Source organism: Salmo salar, chromosome ssa25 (genome assembly GCF_905237065.1).
Source record: "Salmo salar chromosome ssa25, Ssal_v3.1, whole genome shotgun sequence".
NCBI classification, from domain to species: domain Eukaryota; kingdom Metazoa; phylum Chordata; class Actinopteri; order Salmoniformes; family Salmonidae; genus Salmo; species Salmo salar.
In genome coordinates this window covers 24034066-24057024 of record NC_059466.1, presented here as the reverse complement: position 1 = coordinate 24057024, position 22959 = coordinate 24034066, and the positions used below count along the sequence as shown (strand labels likewise).

The 22959-nt window shown below is 40.6% G+C and overlaps 1 protein-coding gene across 7 annotated transcripts in view; it reads right to left on the bottom strand.

The window, feature by feature from the left end:
• Positions 1–22959, bottom strand: part of lrp1bb (low density lipoprotein receptor-related protein 1Bb) — a 446550-nt gene that overhangs the window by 56238 nt on the left and 367353 nt on the right. For all 7 annotated transcript variants that reach the window (XR_006761946.1, XR_006761945.1, XR_006761947.1 and 4 more), the window contains 12 exons: positions 21519–21638; positions 20274–20387; positions 19838–19987; positions 19397–19519; positions 16875–16994; positions 16024–16152; positions 11700–11822; positions 11331–11471; positions 10787–10974; positions 8749–8932; positions 8416–8501; positions 2625–2747 (listed from right to left, as the gene is read on the bottom strand). Coding sequence is in view for 4 of the 7 variants with exons in the window: in XM_014173709.2 (XP_014029184.2) it covers positions 2625–2747; positions 8416–8501; positions 8749–8932; positions 10787–10974; positions 11331–11471; positions 11700–11822; positions 16024–16152; positions 16875–16994; positions 19397–19519; positions 19838–19987; positions 20274–20387; positions 21519–21638 (1601 nt within the window). In the remaining 3 variants the exon portion in view is untranslated. The remainder of the gene's footprint in view (positions 1–2624; positions 2748–8415; positions 8502–8748; positions 8933–10786; positions 10975–11330; positions 11472–11699; positions 11823–16023; positions 16153–16874; positions 16995–19396; positions 19520–19837; positions 19988–20273; positions 20388–21518; positions 21639–22959) is intronic.

Here is a 22959-nt window from a genome sequence, read left to right as displayed (position 1 = left end):
GGGGTGCTTTGCTGGTGACACTGTGTGATTTACTTAGAATTCAAGTCACACTTAAACAGCATGGCTACCACAGCATTCTGCAGCGATGCGCCATCCCATCAATGTTGTAAATGACTATTGTAGCTGGAAATGGCAGATAAAAAAAATATATATATCTACATAGGCGTACAGGGGCCCATTATCAGCAACCATCACTCCTGTGTTCCAATGACACGTTGTCTTAGCTAATCCAAATGTATAATTTTAAAAGGCTAATTGATCATTAGAAAACTATTTTGCAATTATGTTAGCACAGCTGAAAACTGTTTCTGATTAAAGAAGCAATAAAACTGGCCTTCTTTAGACAAGGTGAGTTTCTGGAGCATTGGCATTTGTGGGTTCGATTACAAGCTCAAAATGGCCAGAAACAAAGAGCTTTCTATTCTTGTTCTGCGAAATGAAGGCTATTCAATGCGAGAAATTGCCAAGAAACTGAAGATCTCGTACAATGCTGTGTACTACTCTCTTAACAGAACAGCACAAACTGGCTCTAACCAGAATATAAAGAGGAGTGGGAGGCCCCGGTGCACAACTGAGCAAGAGGACAAGTACATTAGTGTCTAGTTTGAGAAACAGACACCTCACAAGTCCTCAACTGGCAGCTTCATTAAATAGTACCTGCAAAACACCAGTCTCAACAATAAGAGGCGACTCCGGGATGCTCTTATGTCCAGTGCCTGTGTTCTTTTGCCCATCTTAATCTTTTCTTTTTATTGGCCAGTCTGAGATATGGCTTTTTCTTTGCAACTCTGCCTAGAAGGCCAAGAGTCGCTTCTTCACTGTTGACGTTGAGACTGGTGTTTTGCGGGTACTATTTAATGAAGCTGCCAGCTATTGGGCTCCGAGTGGCGCAGTGGTCTAAGGCCCTGCATCTCAGTGCAAGAGGCGTCACTGCAGTCCCTGGTTAGAATTTTTTTTGCATCACATCCTGCCGTGATTGGGAGTCCCATAGGGTGGCACACAATTGGCCCAGCATCGTCTGGGTTTGGCTGGGGTAGGCTGTCATTGGAAAAATAAGGATATGTTCTTAACTGACTTGCCTGACTTAATTGGATGACATAATCAAAAATGACCTCTCTTATTTTAGTCTCTGCCAAACCTTTGACTGGTACTGTATATATAACAACAAATCTTGCATATCTTAATTTATTTCCACAATTAACAAATAATATGTGTAATAATGGAGGCAGTTCATACGAAGGATTGTTACCTATAACCAGGAAAATTACATATTTGGCAAGCATTATTATTTTGGCAAACAATTATTGGGATTCATCCTATATTGTCCCTAACATCATTACCCTATAGCAACAGATGTACCTACTTCTTACTTAAAATGTTGGGTTAGGGTTAGTTATAACAGTACCTATAACCCAGAGGTCTATTTATAACATAATTGTCTAAATTGCATTGTCAAACAATGCCAAAGAAAAAACATTAATGTATGTAGAAAAACGCTCATCCTTTCCTGTAAGTCTAAATATGGTACTGCTACATCTAAAAAAAATAAAAAAATAACACAATTTTCCATGCCTGAAAAGAGAAGAAACATATGCTCTTCATTTAACGGGGATTAACTTGCCTTGTAGTACACAAGCACAAATCCCCAGCTTTGCCTTCTCCCTGTCTTTGCCATAAAATAAGTCATATTGTTAGGCTATTGCTAGACTATCAACCGCATTAGTCACTGTTCTCTTAATTAACCCCCATGCTAAAACTACAGATCTATCTCAAACCCTTTAGCTGGTTCTGATCCGTGGCAGGGTGGCATGGTGGTGTTGGCAGTGTGGCAAACAAGAACTACTGGGTCAGTATCCAAAATGGCACCCTTTTGACCAGAGCCCTATCAGTCCTGGTCAAAGGTAGTGTACTACATAGGGAACAAGAATATCATTTGGGACACAGGCTGGGTGTAATTGAGCTGAATGAGCCTCCTGCCCCCCACACACTAATTCTAATGAGTTGAGAGAACGGGGAGCGACGGGGCGGCCACCAGGTGTTCCTGTGACGTCTGTGTGTTCTGGGCTCCAATCCCATGACCCGAACGGACCTCCATGATTAAGCCAGAGAAAAGCTGTTATGTTACAGACCTGTTGCGTTCAGCTAATTGTTGTATTGTTAATAGGTATTGATTACAGTGTTGCCTCTCTGTTTACTGTCTCAGTGAATGATACAAGTCCATTATGATGCCTGCCTATAAACAGGATGAAATGAATCAATTATCAACTGGGAGCAATGACATTTACAACCTCTATATCCATTGAATTATGCATCCCAAATGACACTCTATTCCTTTTATCGTGCAGTACTTTTGACCAGGGCCCATCATTTTGACCAGTGTACTATATAAGGTATAGGGTACCATTGGGACACAACTGAAGAGTGAACTAAGTTCATTCACACCGCAGTGTGCACTGCAGGATGATCCTCATCTACATAAAAGAAGCCAGCTGGGCATAAGAGGATGGTGAGAGGGAAATGGGGCATGGGGCATGGGAGCAAGCTCTCAGGAGTAAAATAGCATAAGGTAGGTAGCATATGGTAGGGGCATTCAGGGGCATTGACTACCCCCCTAGCAGCAGTACCTTAAGGTCACTCCCATTGAGTCTCATTCTGTTGATCCTCCGTCCACTGGGCCTGGAAGAGTCGATCCAGTAGATGAACTCCTTCCTGTAGTCAAAGTCTATGTGAATGATATTGTTCAGGCCCTGTAGATACAAGTGAGAAAGTATTAGATTCAATTGACATTTATTGTCCTAAAAAAGGAAAATCTTACTGCAGTTCAGACATTACATACACAAGCCACATAGAAACATATGCAGGAAACAAACAGTAAATAGTCAGACATGAACAATGCCCCCATGAACCAAATCTACATATATAAGAAGCTACACAAAATTGAACATAAAGGGTAAATGCTACCCGAAGTACTCTTTTCACAAGTTAAATAGATTTTTGAATTGCAATTGAGCGTAATTCAGAGTATAAGCAAGATTTAAAAGCAGAATAAAGAGTAAATAAAAGCTGTGATTAAGTGGTACGTCATCATAAAATTGCTTCAGTAATGCAAAGAACAGTAAGAAAGTAGAGTGCATTCAGAAAGTATTCAGATGCCTTGATTTCTTCCACATTTTGTTGTTACAGCCTTATTCTAAAATGATTAAATAAAAAAAATACTCAATGTACACACAACACGCCATAATGGCAAAGCGAAAACTTTTTTTGAAATTTTTGCAAATGTATTAAAAATAAAAAACAGAAATACTTTATTTACATAAATATTCAGACCCTTTGCCATGAGACTCAAAATTGAGCTCAGATGCATCCTGTTTCTATTTATCATCTTTGAGATGTTTCGGCAACTTGATTGGAGTACACCTGTGATAAATTCAATTGATTCGTCATGATTTGGAAAGGCACACACCTGTCTATATAAGCTCCCACAGTTGACAGTACATGTCAGAGCAAAAACTCTAGGACAAGGAATTGTCCTAGAACTCTGAGACAGGATTATGTCGAGGCACATATCTGGGAAAGAGTACCAAAACATTTCTGCAGCATTGAAGGTCCCCAAGAACATGGTGGCCTCCATCATTCTTAAATGGAAGAAGTTGGGAGCAAGAAGTTGAGCAATCGGCGGAGAAGGGCCTTGGTCAGGGAGGTGACCAAGAACCTGATGGTCACTCTGACAGAGCTCCAGAGTTCCTCTGTGGAGATGGGAGAACCTACCAGAAGGACAACCATCTCTGCAGCACTCCACCAATCAGGTATTTATGGTAGAGTGGCCAGATGGATGCCACTCCTCAGGAAAAGGCACATGACAGCCCGCTTGGAGTTTGCCAAAAGGCACCTAAAGGACTCTCAGACCATAAGAAACAAGATTCTCTGCTCTGATGAAACCAAGATTGAACACTTTGGCCTGAATGCCAAGCGTCACATCCGGAGGAAACCTGGCACAATCCCTACGGAGAAGCATGGTGGCAGCATCATACTGTGGGGATGTTTTTCAGCGGCAGGGACTGGGAGACTAGTCAGGATCGAGGGAAAGATGAACAGAGCAAAGTAGAGAGAGATCCTTGATTAAAACCTGCTCCAGAGCACTCAGACTGGGGCGAAAGTTCACCTTCCAACAGGACAATGACCCTAAGCACACAGTCAAGACAACGCAGGAGTGGCTTCGGGACAAGTCTCTGAATGTCCTTGAGTGGCCCAGCCAGAGCCCGGACTTTAACCCAATCGAACATCTCTGGAGAGACCAGAAAATAGCTGAGCAGCAACGCTCCCCATCCAACCTAACAGAGCTTAAGAGAATCTGCAAAGAAGAATGGGAGAAACTCCTTAAATACCGATGTGCCAAGCTTGTAGCGTCATACCCAAGATGACTCAAGGCTGTAATCGCTGCCAAAGGTTCTTCAACAAAGTACTGAGTAAAGGGTCTAAATACTTACATTATGTAAATGTGATATTTCAGTAAAAAAAATGATTACGCATTTACAAAAAAATTTAAAAACCTGTTTTTGCTTTGTCATTATAGGTTTTTGTGTGAAGATTGAGGGGAAAAAACGATTTAATCTATTTTAGAATAAGGCTGTAACATAACAAAATGTGGAAAAAGTCAAGGGGTGTTGATACTTTCCGAAAGCACTATATGTATACTGTAAGTGAGGGCATCTTCTTCAGTGAGACTCTGGAAGTGGGTGATTCACAAATGTAAGTAATCCACACATACTGGCCGGTCAACATATTTAGATTTAGCTTGGGTTGCAAGCAGCGAAGCTGGTTGACACCCTATTGTATTTGTTGATGTTCATTATTCTGGTTCTCCAAAGATTTGGTGAAATATACAAACTGCTGTGAGATGGCTTGGGAGGGTGCAAATTGGCATGATGGTAAAGGCCCATGAATCACACCCTCTCATGCAATGGCATGCCCCATTTGACTTGAGTCAAATAGGTACATAGGTCTCTCTACTCATAAGGAACACACTTGCCTCAAAGACGCCATATTGAATATTTGTGAAAAAAAACACTTAAAATGCTACTCTGCTGGCACCGAATGACCGATCTGCACGAAACTTCATATACAGCATTTTTGGCCCAAGGTCTCTCAACGCAATATTTTCCAAGCTAGCATCTCACACAACATGGTCTCCACTCTACCAATAAACATTCACCTGGTCGTGGTCTGGCACATAAATGCATATAAATCACACACAAAATATTAATATTGTGACAAAACTTGATGCACATGTTCCAAACAAAGTCAAGACTCAACCAATGCAAGGACATTGTGATCAACCACACGGTGGCGCTATAATGGGCACATGTTTATATTTCTATATCTGTTTAACTGGGAGTAATGAAATTTGGCACACACGCTTGGGGATAGGAGTCTAGCTAACCTGTAGAATATAGTTCAGTTTGGTCACATGGTGACGCTGTGGACAGGAAAATGAGCAATGAAAATAAATGCTGAAATATTTACTTCACATCAAACAAGATAAAAAACAAAACAATGAAACTAAGTAAACAACTAAAAAGCACGCTAAGGAAAAGCAAAGCTAAAAATATGTGTTTTAAGATCTCTTTTAAATATGTCAGTTAAGGCCCCCTTCAGGTTCTCTGACAGGCTATTCCAGAGGCTGGGGGCATAACATCTAAAGACTGCCTCTCCATGCCTCTTGTTCCTAGGCTTTGGGATAGTTAAAAGGGCAGTGCCAGATGACCTGAGAGACCTACTGGTTACATAACTTAAAAGCATGTCTGACATGTATTGGGGTGCACAATCGTGGATTGATTTAAAAACCAATAAAATAATCTTAACATGAATTCTTAAACTCACAGGCAGCCAGTGCAGACTTTAAAACCTGTGTAATGTGTGCTCTCCGTCCGGTCTTGGTCAGTACCCGTGCTGCAGCATTCTGTATGTTTTGCAGTTGACCAATGGCTTTCTTGGGTAGACCAGACAGGAGAGCATTACAGTAGTCAAGCCTGCTTGTAGTAAAAGCATGCATGAGTCTCCTGCGAAATGCAGTGACTGTCTTCAGCTATTTTCTTAAACCCAGTGAAAACTGAAGCACTACCAAGAGAAGCCCTATCCTATCAAAGACATAAGAGTGAGGTACATCTCTTGCTGTCATGTTCAGAAGACCCCCTGTCAGTCAGATAGGAAACACTCCCTTAACAATTGCACCTCCTCTGCTGGGCTGCACGGCAGGTGCCAGGATAAGGTGTTGGAGAATCTGACAGGCTGTACTAGACATCTTCATCAGATCATCAACACCCTCAAAGACAGCCTGTGCCAGTATCCTTAGGGACCTCTCTAGGGGAGCACTCTCTTTCCTCTCTCTCAGACAGAGCAGCTCTTAAGGCCAAACAGCTCATTGGAGGAAAGGACTGCATATGGGCGGACTCAATCTCTTACATTTAATAATACAAAGGGGGAGAAAAACAGAGGTCCAAAGTAGACTATTGTATGTAGGCCTGTCATCAGGCATAATAAAGTATATTGTAGGCCTAATTGTATGAAAATTATGGATATGGTAAGATGACTCAACTGCATTTGTAGTGTGATTAAGTCCAGATACATTCCATCTGATGAAAAGGGTTAATAACTGTAATATGCTGATTGGATCATCATCTCAGATTTACATAAAATCATTAGTGGCATGACTTACATTGAACATGTAATGGTTTGATACACTGACACGAGGTCAGTGGAGTGTCAGCCAGACAGTAATACAGCAGTGCTACTTAGTAGAGATGGCCATATGCAGATCCCCCACTTCAGCTTCTATTAATGCTAACATAGTGATTAAAGTGAATGATTGCTGCTGAGGCCAGCCAGGCCACTCAACAGAGTCAGGAGGAAGAGATGATTCTCAATAGGCCCCTATAGAATTCCCCCAAGTTAAACTCTATTCTCAGAGTGTGTGACTCATAAAATGAACCTGGGATTCAAGTGGCTAACATGACAGTGGTGATGAGAACTAACCGTGATTGAAATAGATTCTCCGTAGGGACCTCACTAACACTATTTCCCACTGTCAATCAACACGAGCAGGTCGACTCCCCCACAGGGAGGGCGAGTGAAGAATCACATTGAAATTGGAAGGTTGACAAACTGGAGAATGACAAAATGATGTAATGTAATTCCTAAACGTAGATGGTACACAGGGTATATACTGTAATACAAAGCTCTCTCTGTAAGAAGCAAGCAGCTGTGGCTCTTCTGACAACATCTCAACTATCATATCTTCATAACAAGGTCAGGCTAGGCAACCTAGACCATGTATATCTCTGCTAAAAATGCTTCTGATATTTCCTATGAAATAGGAATGAGAAGTAATGTAAACATTTTGCTGTAAGAAAGTCCATTATCTCTCCAAATAACTATACCTGTATCTAAGTAACCTGGAGCACTTTGAAATTAATATAAATTAAATACAAACAAGATACCGTACATGATTCAATTAGCTTAGGCAGTGATCCATGAAAAGGTGTCAGTATTTTCTACAATGACATTAAATGCAATATACCATACATTTATCAGTTTCCATTTTAGTAAATTAGCAGATTCGTTCATCCAGAGCAGTTAGAGTTAAGTGCTAATCGCTCAAGGGCACATCGGCAAATTATTCACCTAGTTGACTCTGGGATTTGAACCAGCGACCTTTCAGTTACTGGCCCAACTCTCTTAACCGCTAGGCTACCTGCTAGGCAATGACATACAAAAAAGTGTCAGTACTTAGTACAAAGAAGACACTAAATAGACTACATTTAACTGATTTAGATAATGACTCACTTTGCAGGCAGAGTGTATTAACAGGGCTAAATGAGGGTGTTTTCAACGGGCCAGTATTGTGGGCCACTTGTTATAACAGATGAGTCACTATACGGATCTTAATTGTTGCACCATTAAGGTTTCACGGTTCCATTTCATGATCCGGTTTTAATCTCTCTCTCTCTCTCTCCCCCTCTCTCATTAACAGTCAAAGTCAGCAGATGAATCAGAGACATGTGAAACACAAGACAAGGACAACTATGAATGCACTAATTGTAAGTTGCTCTGGATAAGAGCACTGCTAAATGACTCAAATGTAAAATCTTAACTAAATGCAACATGGCAGGGTAGTAGCAAGGTAATCTTACTGACAGGGATAAATATATGCAAACCAGATACGGTTACAGATCTAATTGTGTGCACTTGATCTTCTGGTTTCTGTCATTTTACCCTGAGACGGTCTTATCTTTCCAAAACAGAGTGACAGACAGACTAAGATTCATATGCATATTTTGGCATCAGTTTAAAACAAATACTTTCACTTGTGTAGATATGTTTTCTATATTATCTTGTGGATATATGGTTTCCTCTTACCTGTTTCAAAATGGTGTAGTTTGATCCATCCACACTTAGTTTCCTGATTTCATGATGATCTGCCAGTATGAGAAAAGGTTCCTCCACTGAAAGGAAGAGAACAAACAAATGTCCTTTAGAATAAGGTAAACAAAAACAAAAAACACTGGAATCCAATGTGTCACTGGAACCATTCCATCAGACTACAGTACAGTACTGGTATTCTACAGTACTAAATAGGTAAACATCCTTCAGAACATCTCTTGTGAAATACTGTACATCACTAGAGAACCATTCTGATGGACAGCAGGTTAATAAACTACAAGCTAATTACCAAGACGTGAATATCCTTACCTGAGAGAGCCTTGCAGGTGTTGGGGCTGCGCTCCAGGGCTTCGTAGCCATCCACACACAGACACTTGAAGGATCCATAGGTGTTGATGCAACGCTGGCTGCAGGGCAGGCTGGAGGAACATTCATCAACGTCCACACACGTTTTCCCGTCATCCTTCAGCTGGAATCCAGGCCAACACTTGCACTGATCATCACACAAACAGAAAAGTAATGGAGCATATTTTAGCCTAGACAAATTTAACAAATTGTAGTCTATTTCCTCAAGATATTGCAGCAGCTGGTTGATACAGTAAATGCTTTGCAGAGACAGACGGACATTCAGCTACAATTTGAAATTGTAACAACACTCACTTAAATCTAACTTCTCAATTTGCCAGTACATCTACTCACGAAACAACACAAGACCAATAAAAACCACTGGCATCAGTATGATGACCTACATGTCATGGCACAAGAACAATACAAAATACAATAAAACTGCTGCCATTCAGCAAATCCAGCCCAAAATAACTGTATCAGCTGCTACTGGCCACTGCTTAAATTCCTCTCTGATCTACAGTTCTAACCTTCTAGGCCTTTCTGCTGATATATCTGTTCAGGCCAGATGGATGAGCTAGTGGTCTCTGTTGATGTGCTCTCTGGTCATCCAGCTCTGTTATGCTTCAATCTCTAGACAGCCAGGTCAGGGAATACTTTTTTACTCTATCCTTGTTGGTCACTTTTTAATGCAGAGAGCAGGGGGCAAGGAGGGGGTAAGGGGAGAACCCAGAGTGAGGGTCAGTGTGTGTTATTCTGACATCTCTGATGGCTGTGGGGTCACCCCGGAGCGACGACCGTGCCCTGGATCCAGGCCAGACAGCAGAATAGCACAGTCACCCCTCAGAACACTCAGCAGAACTGTCCTTCTCTCTGGCTGTGGCTCAAATGGCACCATATTCCTATTCTAGGGCCCATAGGACTTTGGTAAAAAGTAGTACACTAGGGAATAGGGTGTCATTTGAGACACAGCCTTTCTCTTTGACCAGCAAACAAACACGCTCCTGGACAGCTGGTACGGAAGCCTTCCCAAAACCATTTACTCATATTTCATCACTTGTATCCATAGCATAGGTGTGTATACAATATGATGATAGGATCCTACTGTACTGTGTGTATAACCTTACTCTGTGATGAATTGACTGTGCTTGCTTGCTTGACTGTGTTTGTGTGTTTTTAGCTTGTGTGTGTAAGCCTAATATAGCCTCAGGCACAACATAATCAATCATTTAAATCATGAAAATAAGGAGATAATAATATTGGCACTTTACCAGTGCTGTGTTATAGGCTTCTGCATACAAAATATTTCAGAAACAATACAGTTTCCTTGATTAAACTCAGGTTCTGTGTCACGTTCGTTGTATGGAGTGGACCAAAACGCAGCGGGAATGTAAGTGCTCATCTTCTTCTTTATTTATAAAAGAAACGTGATACAAAACACTTAAACAACACAACGACAAAAAAACAGTCTCGTAAGGACAGAATGACTATAGAGAGAAACAACTACCCACAAATCCCATGACAAAAACACCTCTATTAAATAGGACCTTCAATTAGAGGCAACGAGGAACAGCTGCCTCCAATTGAAGGTCAACCCAATAAACTATGCATAGAAATAGAACAAATAGAACGAACATAGAAATACACTAACATAGAACATAAACCAAAACACCCCGAAACACCCTAAACAAACACCCCCTGCCACGCCCTGACCAAACTATAATAACAAACAACCCCTTTTACTGGTCAGGACGTGACATTCTGTACTTATTTAAAACGTTTCTATTGTTTTGGCTACATTATTATTGGTAATACCTGCAAACCCTCCTGCGTGTTACAACTGTCCACCTATCAATCTGTCTTTGACAGAACTAAGGATGGGATATCAAGAACTTATAAAACCTGAGGAAAGGAAAACTAACCTTGATTATGATTCTGTGTATACTGGCCCATGTGTAGTTGTCCAAGTTACGTATCAAGGCCCGAGTGTGGTGATTCCTACCTTGTATCCAACAGGAAGTTCCTGACAGTCCTGTGTACAGCCACTGACTCTGCGATTCAGACACTCGTTCACGTTGCAGTTCTTCTCATCGGACCTGTCTCCACAGTCGTCTTTCTTGTCACACAGACTCCCTTCAGAGATGCAGCGTCCATTGGAACACATGAAGAATGAACCGTTGCACAGACTCCCTGGAAGGTAATTTATAACTCAATGGTGAAGCAAAAAGTATTTCCGACTGTTATTTTTTTATACTGCATTTTGGTAAATCAGATTAACTTTATTCAAGATTCCAAGATCAACAGATGAATGCTATTCAGAAAGTTTTACTCGTACAGTCTTCATACCTTTGGTTTCTATCCTCTATTAGTTAGACTGCTGACAGTAATGGATAGATTCGTACTGTATAGAGAACCAAACAGCAGCAGACAGTACCTGTATCTTAGCAAACAGCAGTAGACTGTACTACCTGCAGCCAGAAAGTACTAACAGCAGTCAACTGTACTACCTGCAGCCAGAAAGTACTAACAGCAGTAGACTACATTACCTGCAGCCAGGCATTTGAGGTTCAGGGGCAGCTCGTCAGATCCGTCAGGACAGTCCGGGTAGCCGTCACACTCCCACTGAGCACTCAGCAGGCAGCGGCCGTCCCCACAGCGAAACTCCTCAGGTCCACAGGACCGGTACTCTGCAGACACAGAGAGACAAAGAGAGCGCTGCAGCCTCACTAACTGACACTCACACAGGCCAACACATCATTGCAGATCCGAGTTAGATTACTGTAAAGGCATTCTACTTCCAACTAATTTTCTGTTACAGTAAGGTCTTAATGAGTTTTAACTCTTATAATGTAATACAATGTTATTACTCAGTTATTACTCTGTGGTAATGAAGACAAAGCAACAAATCTACTTGCCACATTCAAGTGACTCGTCAGATCCATCCCCACAGTCATCGTCATGATCACAGACAAAACGCAGGGGGACGCAGCCTTTGTTGTGGCAACGGAAGGAGTTGTCATCACATGTGTTGTTGGGTGCTAGGGGGGTGAGAAACAATGTTGAAGGGTTACATTATGAGTCAACATCACTCTAGAGATGTGGCATCACAATGCATATGCTCAACAATATGGAGTCAGCACTGGAGGAAGTGGGGTGGAGGTGGAGGAGGTATTTTCATATCACTTTCATTTTTATTCCTGGTGAACTCTAACTTCTCCAAAATCCTAAAAAACAAAAACTCAATAAACATTTTGTTAACCTTTTTTGTTCACTATTTAGTGACTGACATTGTTTGCACATTCAAAAGAAGGAAAACAAGACGTCAGAGGAACGCTGGGGTGTCACCAGGTAGTGACATCACACTGACCTCTCACACTCTCCTCTGCAGCCAAAATGGAAGCCACATGCCATTTCTGTCTCTTAATTTATGTTTTAATATGTTTGTAACGTGCAAAGGTGCAATGTAAGTGTCAAAAATTATGAAATAACATTGTTAACTAAATGTTTCATGAGTTTTATGACGATTTAGTAACGTTTATTGACCGAGTTGGAAAACGTGTTGACATTGTGCCAGTGCTTGGCTAGCTAGCTACTTTAGTGAGTAATGTGGAAATCCTAGTTAGTAAAACATACCAACACAGAGTGGTAAAGCTAACTAAAATAGTTATTCCATTGATTCTGATATGAGGAATTGAATTTGAATGGTTTGTCAAATCCATTAAAGATAAGTCCAAATGAAACATTTTCTCCTGTCTCCTTATTTTCTCCTGGTTAGCCTATTGTTTGCAAAGGTTGTTACATTGTAACTACAAAGTAATACAAAATGTCACTACACGTTACATTAAAGCTGCAATATGTAACTTTTTGGGCAACCAGACCAAATTCACATAGAAATATGAGTTACATATCTGTCATTCTCATTGAAAGCAAGTCTAAAATATGTGCGCTATTTCTATGCTTCCCGGTCTTAACTTTCATTTTTGCATCTTTTACTTTCGGTTTAGTACACCAGCTTCAAAAAGCTGAAAATACAATATGTACAATAGAAATAAACTAATTGAAAATGACCAGCTGTTAATGACAGGGTGTGCCTTGTTACAATAGTTTTTTTTATTTTATTGTATTTTATTTCACCTTTATTTAACCAGGTAGGCCAGTTGAGAACAAGTTCTCATTTACAACTGCCACCTGGCCAAGATAAAGCAAAGCAGTGTGACAAAAACAACACAGTTACACATGAACAAACGTACGGTCAATAACACAAAAGAAAATAAAAATAGAAAGATTTATGTACAGTGTGTGCAAATGTAGAAGAGTAGGGAGGTAGGCAATAAATAGGCCATAGAGGCGAAAATAATTACAATTTAGCATTAATACTGGAGTGATAGATATGCAGATGATGATGTGCAAGTAGAGATACTGGGGTGCAAAAAAGAGCAAGAGGGTAAGTAATAATATGGGGATGAGGTAGTCGGGTGTGCTATTTACAGATTGGCTGTGTAAAGGTACAGTGATCGGTAAGCTGCTCTGATAGCTGATGCAGAAAGTTAGAGAGGGAGATATAAGACTCCAGCATCAGAGATTTTTGCAATTCGTTCCAGTCATTGGCAGCAGAGAACTGGAAGGAAAGGCGGCCAAATTAAGTGTTGGCTTTGGGGATGACCAGTGCAATATAAATTTGAAGTCAGAAGTTTACATACACCTTAGCCAAATACATTTAAACTCAGTTTTTGAAAATTCCTGACATCTAATCCTAGTAAAAATGCCCTGTCTTAGGTCAGTTAGGATCACCACTTTATTTTAAGAATGTGAAATGTCAGAATAATAGTAGAGAGAATGATTTATTTCAGCTTTTATTTCTTTCATCACGTTCCCAGTGGGTCAGAAGTTTACATACACTCAATTAGTATTTGGTAGCATTGCCTTTAAATTGTTTAACTTGGGTCAAACATTTCAGGTAGCCTTCCACAAGCATCCCACAATAAATTGAGTGAATTTTGGCCCATTCCTCCTGACAGAGCTGGTGTAACTGAGTCAGGTTTGTAGGCCTCCTTGCTCGCACACGCTTTTTCAGTTCTGCCCACATATTTTCTATACGATTGAGGTCAAGGCTTTGCGATGGCAACTCCAATACCTTGACTTTGTTGTCCTTAAGCCATTTTGCCACAACTTTGGAAGTACGCTTGCAAGCCTCCCCCTTTTTCCTCCAAACATAACGATGGTCATTATGGCCAAACAGTTCTATTTTTGTTTCATCAGACCAGATGACATTTCTCCAAAAAGTACGATCTTTGTCCCCATGTGCAGTTGCAAACCGTAGTCTGGCTTTTTTATGCCGGTTTTGGAGCAGTGGTTTCTTCCTTGCTGAGCGGCCTTTCAGGTTATGTCAATATAGGACTCCTTTTACTGTCGATATAGATACTTTTGTACCCGTTTCCTCCAGCATCTTCACAAGGTCCTTTGCTGTTGTTCTGGGATTGATTTGCACTTTTCACACCAAAGTACATTCATCTCTAGGAGACAGAACGCGTCTCCTTCCTGAGCGGTATGATGGCTGCGTGGTCCCATGGTGTTTATACTTGCGTACTATTGTTTTGTACAGATGAACGTGGTACCTTCAGGCATTTGGAAATTGCTCCCAAGGATGAAGACTTGTGGAGGTCTACAATTTTTTTTTCTGAGGTCTTGGCTGATTTTTTTGATTTTCCCATGATGTCAAGCAAAGAAGTACTGAGTTTGAAGGTGGGCCTTGAAATACATCCACAGGTACACCTCCAATTGACTCAAATGATGTCAATTAGCCTAACAGAAGCTTCTAAAGCCATGACATAATTTTCTGGAATTTTCCAAGCTGCTTAAAGGCACAGTCAACTTAGTGTATGTAAACTTCTGACCCACTGGAATTGTGATACAGTGAATTATAAGTGAAATAATCTGTAAACAATTGTTGGAAAAATGACTTGTGTCATGCACAAAGTAGATGTCCTAACCGACTTGCCAAAACTATAGTTTGTTAACAAGAAATTTGTGGAGTGGTTGAAAAACAAGTTTTAATGACTCCAACCTAAGTGTATGTAAACTTCCGAATTCAACTGTACCTGCTGGAGCGCGTGCTACGGGTGGGTGTTGCTATGGTGACCAGTGAGCTAAGATAAGGCGGGGCTTTACCTAGCAAAGACTTATAGATGACCTGGAGCCAGTGGGTTTGGCGACGGATATGTAGTGAGGGCCAGCCAACAAGAGCATACAGGTTGCAGTGGTGGGTAGTATATGGGGCTTTGGTGATAAAACGGATGGCACTGTGATATACTACATCCAGTTTGCTGAGTGTTGGGGGCTATTTTGTAAATTACATCGCCGAAGTCAAGGATCAGTAGGATAGTCAGTTTTACGAGGGTATGTTTGGCGGCATGAGTAAAGGAGGCTTTGTTGCGAAATAGGAAGCGATTCTAGATTACATTTTGGATTGGAGATGCTTGGTGTGAGTCTGGAAGGAGAGTTTACAGTCTAACCAGACACCTAGGTATTTGTAGTTGTCCACATATTCCAGGTCAGAACCGTCCAGAGCAGTGATGCTAGTCGGGCAGGAGGGTGCGGGCAGCAATCGGTTGAAGAGCATACACTTAGTTTTACTAGCATTTAAAAGCAGTTGGAGGCCACGGAAGGAGTGTTATATGGCGTTGAAGCTCGTTTGGAGGTTTGTTAGCACAGTGTCCAAAGAAGGGCCAGATGTATACAGAATGGTGTTACCAGGTCCTAGCCTATTTATTAATCCTGGTATTACATGTGGATTTGATGGTAGTGGCACCTTGTAGTTACAAGGACAGATTTGGGGTTGAGTTATTAACATGGTAATTCACAGGTGACTTTGAAATGTGTTAATACAAAACATTACTTACATAGTGGAACAAGTATATGTGTAATAACGTCAGTAATTAAACATGTGGAATAACCTTCAGCAAGTGGATGTGTAATTACACATTCCTTGTTCCAATTGTGTAATAACTGATTGTGCTACAACCTTATTAACGTAATTACACACACTTACCTATTTAACAACTATGTTTTTACTAGTTATTACTGTGTAGCTGTAGTACATAGAAATAGGGGATACAATGTCAAGTGTTACCCAATCAACATTGACATGGAGTGATCTAGTGTTGTCATCTAACAGATAGTAAAGATAGAGCCACAGACAACACTATCTAACATTAATATGGAGGGCCATTAAAAACGTACCACATCCAGCTGCAGCCAGTTCGTCGCTGCCATCAGGACAGTCTCTCTCCCCGTCACAGAGCCAGTGTTTGGGGACACAGGCGTAGGACCCAGGGCAGCTGAATAACCCTGGAGCACAAGTCACCAAACCTGAGGGGGCAAATAGGGGGAAAGAGGGGAAAGGTCAAGCAAACTGCATAATGTACTAAGCTGAACTATATCCTAAGACCATTATGAGTTACAACATAGAAGGGATAATTTATAATATCCATTCCCTTCTTGCCACTTACATTCAAGTATAGGCCTATATCGTATAAGATCTGTTACATTTTATGTGGCCTCAGAGACAATACAAAGCAATTAATGAAAATCCTCATTCTGTGAAAATAAACTGAAGTACATTTGCTCAATAATGCTTGTCTGGTTAAACTGCACTTTCTTGCTTTCGATTGCAATAGTGAAGGGAAAGGTTTAGGGCTATTTCATTAATATTGCCTTGACATTTCTATTACAATCCAATTATACCACTGTTCCCAGCAAACATTTTCTATTTATTGTTGTATGATTATTTCTGTTTATTGGGAAATTAATTATTGTAACATCTCATTTATGCTGTAAAATTGCTCTGCCTCTTGCCCATAATGATGAAAAATAAATTTTCCCTCACCACGTCGTCAAAGTATTTTTAATCTCTTTAATTTCATTTCTGTGCATAATTTCAATAGCCTAGTCTAAAACTCAAAGGTCTACAACTGGTCTCAAAATAATGTTCTACAATGTTGCAATCAGGTTGTCAGACTGGTCTCAAACTGCATGTTTGAGATACATGTTGCCTTCACCCAAAGTATTGCCGCATGACCATGGGTACTTACCACAGATCTGCACACTCTCATCCAGTCTGTCCTCACAGTCGTTCTCTCCATCACACAGCCACTGCTTGGCGATGCACTTGTTCTTAGAGCAGGCAAACTGGTTCCACAGGCAAGAGGAGTCTAGGGGAGAAACAGCACATTCCCAACACCATAAATCTAAACATGTAAGTGAAAGAAATAAAAGACAAAAACAACACACTGTAGTAGAAGTCGCCTCGTTCTTTTCAATCAAAGCACACTTTTCTCATTTGCCCCTTAGCCTTTCTATTTTCAGAGAGGGTTACTGGCCTTGGAGCCAATTAGAAGACGTTGTGTTTTCTCTTCTTCAGTTTTTAGTATAAAACATCTGTAGGGGATTTAAGGAGAGCCGACTGGTTACAAATGTGAAAAGAAAAAAACCCATTTACATTTACGTTTTTATTTTCTAAATCAAATGGCTGGAGGTTTGCATAATGCAAAAGTGTGAAGAATAACAAATATTGCCAAAAGGGTCTATGATTTGAGAATGTACTCCCTACTGAAATAATGACATTTTCCAGAACAAAATCGTAACAAGTTTGTAACAAATTCGTAACATACAAATTCTTTGAAAATACAAGTAGTTGAATATTGCGATGTATTTGGAAATACACTTGGAAAGTATTGGCGTGTATTTGAAAATACACAGAAAAATACAATTATTTCAATACTCCATGCATTTGAACCTAGGTCTGTTTGGTCCTAGAGGTATATTAAATAATTTATTTTGAATGAAATAAGTTGCTGATTTGCCACATTTTTTGAAAATAAGTATTTAAATATGCATGTCATGAACCCGAGTCTGGTGTCTATTCATAGATCATATATGCTTTTTCTATCAAGGTCACGCTGATTTACATGTTGTAAATCAAAAATAAGTCTTACACTGTTGAACAGGACAATCACAGATGATGGAGATACAGATAGGAACAAATATCTTCATATCGGGATTCATTTAACTTCACAGAACCACCCTCCCACCCACCCTTACAATGACAAGTATTTCATCTAATCAGTTGTGAGATTTTGGATTACCAGTGAAAATGACATTTTCTTCAAACTGTTTTCCTTTACTGTAATTTATCAATATCATTGTCTTTTTGACTTATAATATATTCCAATTTCGCTATTTGTCCTGGGAATGCCAATTCTAAAACATCTAACAGACTGAATGCCATTCAGACAGCAGCATCATTCTGCTCAGCATTGAAAGGAGCTACGGTACATTTTTGATTCTCGATATCATGATTTCTAATTCAAATAAATTCAAACAATAATGAAGCACTTAGCTAAATGAATGGGAACATGTTCTTCACTCCTTTGATGGTACACAGAATCATGTTAGATGAAATGGTATCCTATGAGTCACCCAGTTAACATGTAATTCATTAAATACGATTACCAAACCGCATTCTTCCCTTGATTTAGACAATTTACTGTAATTTATTTCACTTCAACAAACAAGCATGATCTTACTCTTCAAGACAGTCAACACATAGGACAGTGTTATTTGTGTGGACCATTGTAACAAAATGAATGAATTCCTCAGTAGTTCAGTGCATTTATTAATCGGAAGCCTAACTCTGACAGAGGTGAGTTGAGCATACGTATTAACACCTCAGTGGCACTCAAGCGCTCTTGGAAGATCCTTTTTCTTCACTTCGATGACAGAAGCAATGACATGTATGGTGTACATGAATAAGAAATTGGTTTGATAGCATATTTACCCAGACCATGACTCAGTTATGCTCTAGCTATCTAATTGGAAAGTCCTTTACTTTGTCATGGTAAGTTATGCATACATTAAAGATGATCATAGAGGTGTCTTCCCTGGTGAGAGTGGGTAAAAGGGTTCCATGTGAAAGGAACATTCCATGTGATCCTTTCAGATATCAGTCACTTTTCAGTGAACCCACATGTTTCCATCTCTGAAAACAACTCATAATGACTGATGGCTAATTAATTAATAGTTACACACAAAGGTAGAATATGCTAATTCAAAGCCAGGAAAGAAAAACACACTGTGTCCTTTTTAAGTGGCTATATTTGAATATCGAGGCTGGAGATAAACTCTCTCTACAACACCCAGTAGGTTAACAGACAGCTTGGAAATGCAATTAAACACACAATGAGGAAGCATAATAGAATGTGTAGAAGAGACATGGCTCTGTGACGTACTGTACAATTAACTCTAATCATTACTGATTTGCCATGACTAACACTGGATTTGTGGCTTCCTGTGGTTGTCTAGAAGTCATTCAGACAAGCCCAATAATAAATGGTATCTTTGTAGTGGAATGTAATGTCGCTACCCACATGGTCTTATAAACATAGCAAGCCCTTACTGCACTGAACTTCAGCGGCCAAGTCATCACAGTCTTTCTGTCCATATTAATACACTGGATTTGTGGCTTCCTATTGATGTCTTTAAGTCATTCAGACAAGCGGTCTTAGAAACCGTCTCTTTGTAATGTAATGGGACCATCAACATAGCAAAGCCTTACCACACTGAAATTCATCTGCCCCGTCCTCACAGTCCTTCTGTCCATCACACAGCCACACGCTGGAGATACAGTTACCGCTTGGGCAGGCGAAGTGGCCCTCTTCACATTTCTGCCCATGGGAAACTAGGGCAGACAACAATGGAAGGGAATCGTCATCTGGGTGTTAGAGGTGATTCAGTGGTGATTCAGTAATGATTCAGGTCATTATCTTTTCCCTAAGCTCTCTGCGAATCCCTAATTCTGTCTCGCCTAATCACTTCAGGAAATCATATTTATGTTTTATGATTTTCTCTAACTCTTCTCTAATTGAAGCCGACTTCCTCAATCTGTCTTCCCTAAGCAGAGAGCATGGAGAGAGGAGGAGAGAGGAGACGAGACGAGAGAGGTGATGAGAGGAGACGTGATGTGACGTGACGAGAGGAGAGGAGAGAAGAGACTCACCCTGGCAGTTGGTCTCATCTGCGTAATCTCCACAGTCGTTGGCTCCATCACAGATCCAGGAGGGGTGGATACACAGTGAGGTGGAGTTACAGCTAATGAAGACTCTCTCTTTTACCCCCAGTTTGTAGAAGTCAGAGCAGTCTGTGTGGTCTACACAAAAACATTAGCTAGCTAAACATTAGCTACTACAAATCCGCAAACAGTCGCTAACACTTCTCCTAGATTTGGATGGATAAGGTATAAACAGGTAAAAGTCAAGTTAACACTGTACATTAAGTTGCTCTTTTACCTGTGTAATAAGACTATAAATATAATCTGGATAATGCTGGATGACTGAACCCAAGTGATCCATCAATGGTGATAGTTTGCAAACATGGTAGCCTGCTAACACTTTTTGGGATCATCACACACCACACCTTGACAAGGCTTAACTTACTGCAGTTCTTTTCATCTGAGGCATCAGCACAGTCAATGACCTGGTTACACCAGGCTGAGCCGGTGATACAGCTCCCATCTTGGCAGGATGATTCAGATGACACGCACGTGACATCTGAGAGGAGAGTGGGAAAGGGAAATTAACACTTCAAAAAGGCCCGATGCTAAATCATCAGGGAGGTAGAGAGCACTTAATAGTGTGAACCAGGTAGATGACTCAGTAGTGTTTAGCATCAGGTTCAGGGAGAATATCTAGGATAGGGAGGATATCAGGGGTATATATATATATGTGTGTGTGTGCGCACGAATGAGTTCAAAGCAAATAAAAAAATAAACATGAGTCGTGTAAAAACATGATAATTTCAGGATTTATTTATGATCATTTAGTTTATGGGAAAGCCATGTATGGTCTGTTATTATGAGCCCTACTAATAAACCACTGCACATTAGATACTAAGACATTATCTTTGATAGATCTAGTGAAGAGAAGGGGTTTTCTTGCTCAATTTACTTTGGTCTTTTCATTTAGATGCATATAATTACATGTTTTAACAGGGGTGTTGTTGATTATTTACCATTAAAAACTGAACCGACTGCATGCGGGGAGACACATTACAGCTAGATGTGCCTGATTTCACAGTCCTGGAAAGCTTCATCCATCTTTAGAGAACTGCTGCCTCACAGCCTCTCAATTGTCTTGTTTCAGGTTTAAAGAACATTAAGTTCCTGCTAAACAGTGCTAGGTTTGTTTTCCTCTGGGCCAACTGCTGAATCACAGCCCCAGAAACAAAATGTAAAAAATTGCGAACATAATAGCTAATTGGATTTTGAATACCACTTGATTTGAATAGCAATAACAAATATTGGAGATTAGGGGCCATCTTTGCATGATTATAATTTTGTAGAAAATTATGACGGAAATGACAACATGAAGAGTGAGCCACTTTAATGATAATTTTCTGAACATTTTGTGCCTAACATCCTCCCCTTATTTCTCTGAGGAGTGGTATGTATGTGGTATCCTTGGTATATGATGTTGGGGCTCATTAAAGAGAAGGGCTTAGCCCAGTGTGGAGCCTGCAATGCTGCACACACACGCACCCACCCACCCACCCACCCACCCACTCACTCACCCACCCACCCAATCACTCACCCACCCACACACAGAGAGAGCGTAAGCAGGGAGGGACCTGCCTTCTGAGGTATCAGGATTGACTGGGAGATTAAGCAGTCTATCCATACTCACTGTTACAGAAGGCCTCGTCTGAGTTATCCCCACAGTCATCGACCCCATCGCAAAAACGACTGTTGGCCACACAGCGCTGGTTGTAGCATGCCCTGAAGCCTCTCCTACAAATCCTGTTGTCTGGCGAAATGACAAAACAAAATATGTTCACTTTGAAAGGAAATGCTAATGGTAGTCCTTAGGCTACTGTCACTTTCTTCACATGACATCCTCTAGACTACAACTGGCATAGTCCCACACTACATGTGCTCTAGCCAATTCTTCTACACTCTTAGAAAACTAGAGGGTCTATCTAGAACCTATAATGGTTCTTCTGCTGTCCCCATAGGATAACACTTTGAAGAACCCTTTTTGGTTCCAAGTAGAACCATTTTGTTTCCAGGTAGAACCCTTTTGGGTTCCATGTAGGAACCTTTCCACAGCGGGAACCCAAAAGAGTTCTCCCTGGAACCAAAACATTTTTTGCCTATGGGGACAGACGAAGAACCCTTTTGGAACCCTTTTTTGTAGCCGTAGTTGGCTAGCAAGCAAGCAAGGGATAAGAACGGTCAGCCAGTATAGCAATAGAACATTTAGAATGAACGACTGGGTCGCGTCCATAGATACAGAACAGAAAGACTCAATGACTGGGTCACGTCACCGTCAACCGAACCGGTGTAACGAACGACCAGCCAGCTTGGGTAGCAACCCTAGATTTGTGAGGGGACTATATCTTGTGGAAGGATGAAATTGTATGAATAAATGAATCAAAATTACAAAAAATTCTAAGAGTGTAAGGTTGTCATAACAACAACCATATATCATAACGACAATCATAAATCAAATTTTATTTGTCACATGTGCCGAATACAACAGGTGAAGACCTTACCGTGAAATGCTTACGAACAAGCCCTAAACCAACAATGCAGTTCAAGAAATAGAGTTAAGAAAACATTTACTAAATAAACTAAAGTAAACATTTTTATAAAAACACAATAAAACTACATAACAATAACGAGGCTATATGCAGGGGGTACCGGTACGGAGTCAATGTGTGGTGGTACAGGTTAGTCGAGGTAATTTGTACATGTACTGTAGGTAGGGGTAAAGTGACTATTCATAGATAATAAACAGCGAGTAGGGGTAGGGGGGGGGGTCAATGTAAATATTCCGGGTGGTCATTTGATTAATTGTTCAGCAGTCTTATAGCTTGGGGGTAGAAGCTGTTAAGGAACCTTTTGGACCGAGACTTGACGCTCCGGTAACACTTGTCGTGTGGTAGCAGAGAGAAGAGTCTATGACTTGGGTCATGGATGGCAGGAAGCTTGGCCCCAGTGATGCATTGGGCCGTACACACTACCTCTGTAGCGCCTTATCGACAGATGCCAAGCAGTTGCAATACCAGGCGGTGATGCAACTGTTCAGGATGCTCTCGATGGTGTAGCTGTATAAGTTTTTGAGG